The sequence below is a fragment of the Zerene cesonia genome, chromosome 25, assembly GCF_012273895.1.
Source record: "Zerene cesonia ecotype Mississippi chromosome 25, Zerene_cesonia_1.1, whole genome shotgun sequence".
Classification (NCBI taxonomy): Eukaryota; Metazoa; Arthropoda; class Insecta; order Lepidoptera; family Pieridae; genus Zerene; species Zerene cesonia.
In genome coordinates, this window is record NC_052126.1 from 4,619,824 (window position 1) to 4,625,605 (window position 5,782).

General features: G+C 33.4%; 1 protein-coding gene across 1 annotated transcript; it reads right to left on the minus strand.

Annotated features, from left to right (window-relative positions):
- Window positions 1-548: 548 nt before the first annotated feature.
- LOC119836617 (vitellin-degrading protease-like) lies at window positions 549-5,059 on the minus strand. Its single transcript, XM_038361999.1, has 5 exons — window positions 5,017-5,059; window positions 3,404-3,566; window positions 2,542-2,794; window positions 1,611-1,760; window positions 549-725 (listed from the first exon to the last, which is right to left on the minus strand). Exons 1-5 carry the CDS (start codon window positions 5,057-5,059, stop codon window positions 549-551), a joined length of 786 nt encoding a protein of 261 aa, XP_038217927.1.
- Window positions 5,060-5,782: the final 723 nt, after the last annotated feature.

Sequence of the window (5,782 nt, forward strand, 5' to 3'; positions counted from 1 at the left end):
CGCTGTGTGCCGACCGCGTGAATTTATGGATGTAAACACACAGTTTAGGGAAAAAATCAAATAAATTTTTACACTGTGATGTAGTTTAAGCATTTTTTACGTAATCATCGTTTGAAAAACTAAGTTTTATTGAGCGTATTTACCAAATCCCTACTAATATTATAAATGCGAAAGTAACTCTGTCTGTCTGTTACGCTTTCTCGCCTAAACCACTGAACCAATTTTTTTGTAATTTGGTATGAAGGTAGAACTGAACTTGGAAAAGGACATGGGATCATTTTTATCGCGAAAAAAATGGTAGAAGGAGTTGAAATAGGGAGATGAAAGCAATATAACCGAATTCCACGCGGGCGAAGCCGCGGGCGGAAAGATAGATAGATAGATAGATAGATAGATAGATAGATAGATAGATAGATAGATAGATAGATAGATAGATAGATAAAAAGTTTATTAAAAGAACACATTAAAAAAAGCTACTATGCTCATATATAAAAAACACAAATCATACTTTTTATACCTTTATTTTACAAACAATACAAAACATGCTCTTACAAATGTCTAAATATATGTTTCAGTCTCAAATATGTGATCTGCTCGTCGATCCAGTCCCTCAATGCGGATACCTTGGCGTACACACCTGGGTAATTGGGTCTTGCACATCCCAAACCCCAGGAGACAACACCAGCTAATTTCCCATCATGTACGAGAGGTCCACCACTGTCACCCTGGGAAAATACCTTTAAATGAGTGTTTCTAATGGGTTTGACCATAACATGTATGATATTGTAATAAGTTTTACCACACACAGTACAATAAACACAAAAACTTTCCTGTTAAAGTTCGGTTACGACCTCCGTAGCTAACAACAGTTTTATTTCAAAAAGAGAAAAAAGTCTAAAGAACGAATAATTTGGTCATGTTGCAATAAATGTTACTAGTAAGTAAGTAGTATGGAATCGGTTTATGTTTGTGTTTTTCTTTTACTATTATACCATCCTTCTGCTGCTTTCTATATAAAAAGATTCAGAACCAAATATATAATAACTTCAGAGTTCATCTTAATAGAATGATAATTCATAATTTAAACAACGAGAAAGAATATTAAAATAAACTCAAAAATATTCAAGTAACAGAGTCGTTATGCAAATTGCTTCAAAGTTATCAATTACGAGGTGTATAAAGTTTGCCATTATACAAACTAGCTCTTATTATTTTGCTCCAGAGTTTATTTTATTTGCACCTTTTAAATTAGCTCGAGCATCAAAATGAAGCTGGTATTAAATCTTAGAGGAATTTCAACTGTGGAAACCAACTTCAATATATTTTATGCTTTGGAGTGGATAGGTTACAGAAAGGTTTGTTAATATTCTTGAAGTTTCATAAATATGTATGTGATACCCACTTCAAAATATGAAAAAGAAACATGGAATGAAACTGTTTTATTAAATAAAAAGTTCTGATCACCCAAGACAGCTCATACCCTGTCTGTATACCAAATTTCATCAAAATCCGTTCTGTAGTTTCAGCGTGATTGTCGGACAAAAATCCAAACAAATAAACTTTCATATTTATAGTATTGTTGTGATAGTGTGATTGGTTATTTTGTCTACCTGGCAAGCATCCTTTCCACCTTCAGGTAGACCAGCACAGAGCATCGACTTGGTGATTCTGTACAATGGTGAATACGCTTTTCTGCACATACTCTCGCTCACTGTTGGTACGGAAACAATCTGGAGAGTTTGTGGAGAGCCACCGCCTTCCTAGAACAAGAAAACGAGAGAACATGAACCGTCATAAGAAATTTTATTAGATATTTATTGCAGTAAGTCATTTTTATCACGATGATTATCTGATTTCAGGTAGCCTGACTCACTCATATCTTGAAAATTCTAATTCAGATACATATTAGACGCTCCCCGTTATTATTTTTGTAGATGCAAAATCTTAATTCCGCTGTGTGTTTTTGAATATAAAATGTAAAGAAAAATCTGCGTTGTGAATTAATAATATTAAATTTTCGAGTCCAGAATTCAGAACACACGTCAGTCAATTTTATTCGGTCAGTTCAGATAGTAATAAATCGATCAAGAATCTGGAATAGTAGAAGGTGTCATCAGGGAAATTGTATGCACTTCTGTGCTATCTGAATTCAGATTCTGAATACAGAGAGGCACGCCAGCTCTGTGAGGCCGGTCTAGACGCAAATATAAAATAAAAGGGTAAAAACATTCAGTCACGTTTCAATTCGATGTTCGAAAAGTGAATTGTTACTTTTCAACTGTTGAAATATGTGGAGTATTTATGTCTTGTCTGGTCTATTGAATGAAAAATGTTCCCTTTATTTGAAGAACTGGACTATTTGTCATTGAAGCCATAAAAGTCCCTCAGGACCTTGCGATAGAGCTGGCAGAGATTGCTCTTAAGCAATAAGACCACCCCTTGTACAAACGATGCCTTTTTCTGTTTATTGTATTCTTGTTGTTTCTGTCTAAGTTTGTGCAATAAAGCATTATAAATAAATAAATACAATACAATACTTACCCTCAAATTACCCCACCCAGTAACAATAGTCTCATCACCGTCATCTATTTCATCATCTTGTTCATACAAATCTATAGGAGCCACGCGTTCATTGAACTCCAGGGGCCTGGAGAGCCATATCACACCAATGTCGCAGTCCATTCTGCTGTACGTGAAGTTGGAGTGGTACAAATAGTCACCGACTGGGTAAATTTCACCACCAGTTCGGCTTGACGAGGAACCCACACGGATTTGAAGATTACTTGGGAGCGAACTGGAAAAATCATAATATTTAGAAAATAAAGACTTATATTATTTACCCGACGTTTACCGCACCACAACGAGCGTGGTCATGGTGAGACTAAGATGTTACATGTCTTGAAGGTCATACAAAAATCGTTGTTTGTAAACTACCTCCATCTATACATAATATAATAATTGCGTTTGAATCCGTTAAAGTCTTAAATTTCTAAACGCAAAATACTCGCGTAAAATTAAACGCTTGAAAATACTAAATTCATAATAGTCACAATTCTTCTTTCAACCTTCATGAGTTTTGCTTGTTGTTTGCTTGTACTCGTAAGCATTATGGTAAAATCACTATTATAGCTAGGAACTCCCCCACTTCATTGCTTTTTAATCATGAAAATAAATATTAATAGGAGATCCTTGCAATTTTTTTGTATAAATTTTTTACATTTAATTTTCAACACAATCGTAATCGTAAAGCATGTTATACATTTATCAGTCATTTTTAATGATAATCATAGACTTTCAGACTTTATAAAAGGGTCATGCAATCCCCTTAACGACTGATCGGGGATTGTCGTACTAGATCGTACAACAGAGCCTGTAACTGATATATATTCCTTTACCAACTTACCCCACCAAACAGTGCGCGGCGGTTATAACAAGATCGTTGGCAATAATAGCGCCTCCACACGTGTGCCGCCCTCGGAACATCAACGAGACTTGATAAGGCACCTCCGTTATGTCGACATCTTCACCACCGACTATCCTAGTGTCTTTTATAGTTGGCGTGGATACTGGGAAATTGCGTAAATATCAAATATCATAACAATTACAAAAGACTAATCTTATTCTATTCTATTTATTTTATTTAAAATTATATTATACATATTAAATTATAAATGAACATAATATAAACATATTGAATAATAACACACACGTTAAATTCATAGTAGTTTAATAGACATTATTGTGCATATAAACCTTGCTCTTGAATCAATATATGTATTAAAAACCCCACCACAATCCGTTACGTACTTTTAAAGATTTAAGCATACATTTTTTTTATTTACATAGAGTCATACAGAGAAAGCGACTTTGTTTTATTTTATGTACTCATTTGGAATCAGTTTTATTACGAATCAAAACATTAGGTAGGTTATATAATGAATAAAACACTCTTTAATGATAGAACTCAATTCCACATATATAAAGCATATGAGTAAGGAAATTATTTAATCCTTTCAATTGTAATCCGCATTATAAGATAAATTCGTGAAATTATTGTATTGTCTACGATCCTTGATAAATGTATAAAGTTTTAATGTGGGTTGAAATCGAGGAGTCCAAAGGATTCGGTTCGATACAAACATAGTACAGGTAAAGTTAATACAAGTGTGTTTGAAATAAAGTATATTCAAAAAATTAAATTTAAATATTTAAATTTTATTTTCAAGTTCTGTTATAGAACTGTTAGATTAAGAGAAACCTGTGGCAGGAGAAAGTTACACCATTCTAATAAGATACAAAAAGTAATACACTAGTAATTTTTCCCCGGGTGACACTATTTTTTTTTTTGTTTTAAATAACACAATGAAATAAGGTTTCCAATACGCCATTATTTTGTCTTTTATATTTTTCATCTGTTACGTGCTACATTAACAATAACATCTTTATAAACGTTCTTTCAATGTTTTATATGTGGGAGTCGAGCACGCTTGGGCATGAATCGGGCCAGCTCGCACCACACCTCAGAAAACCGGCGTGAAGTAATAGCATGCTATTGTGTGGTACGGTGAGTGGGGGAACCGGAGGCCAATATCCTTTTCCTTACCCTTCTCAGTTCGTTCCTTTATTCCTCTCATCATCAAACCTTTCTTAATCCCATCCTAGTTTAAAGTCGGCAATCCATTTGTAGAGGCGTAAGGTCTGCAATTGATTTTACGCCTCTCCAAATGTTCATGGGTGGTGGTAGCGCACACCATCAGGCGACCCACCAGCTCCATTGCCGATTATAACATAATTTTTCTTTTACAACAAGAGTTCATTGAGTTACGAAAATAACTACAATGGTATTTATCCCTCAAATATGACGTAATTTTAAACGAGTTACAGTAACGTTTACAGACTAGCGTCAAAACTATTCGTTTACATACTGTATACCGTTATTGTCATAATTATAGTATAAATTAATCAGTTGCTAAAATTCAGCACTGCCAAAGTCATACAGAATAAACTCAAACTCACCCGAGTATCCAACAAGGCAAACACAAAACAGTAACATCAACATTTTACTAATTTACTAACGAGATTGTCAATTAATGAAACTGATTTTATACCAGTGAATTGCAAAAGGGCCAGCTATCTCTCTGATAGTGTAACCTTCACATCATTTTGACAGATATGATAGTTAATTGTTGAAGTAGCTGATAAAGGGCTAATGTTTATTTACATATGCAAAAGATTTTCTCTGATAACTTATACGGTATGCGTTTGTTGTGGCTCTGAGATAAGGGTCCGCTGATACGGCAGTTACGTATATGTTAGTCATGACATGGACTTTAAAATACTTATTAAATACTATTTTCAAGTACTTAAGTTTTATTTATTTATTCTTTATAGTACATATTCACCATTCATGACAAAAAACAAATTAAACAAACAAAAACCAAATAAACTTACAGTCAGACTCTAATTATGACAATTTCAATAATTAAGACAAATTTTGGATTTTTTAAAGTAAATATCTAATATAATTTATCGCAAATACACAATTCCAAACTATTTCGTATTTATTGATTACCAAAGAATGAAATGTTTATTTTCCTAAATTTACAAAATTCATAAGCAACCATTCCTTATATATAAACACAGAGCCCACAAAAAAAGTATGCATCTTAACTAATCTAACCAAAATATAATAATATACGCTTAGCATTTTATGTTAGTCGACAGGTAACACCCAATGTTATAGAGAAATCTTTAAAATGACGTAGAAATTTCTCTTTATTTC

Excerpts from the sequence above, each read along its gene's own strand:
- LOC119836617 (XM_038361999.1), bottom strand. The coding sequence starts at position 5,059 with ATGTTGATGTTACTGTTTTGTGTTTGCCTTGTTGGATACTCGG. Across the intron at positions 1,761-2,541 it reads CTGGGTGGGGTAATTTGAGG|GAAGGCGGTGGCTCTCCACA; the intron begins GTAAGTATTGTA and ends TTCTTGTTCTAG. Across the intron at positions 726-1,610 it reads GTGGAAAGGATGCTTGCCAG|GGTGACAGTGGTGGACCTCT; the intron begins GTAGACAAAATA and ends GTATTTTCCCAG.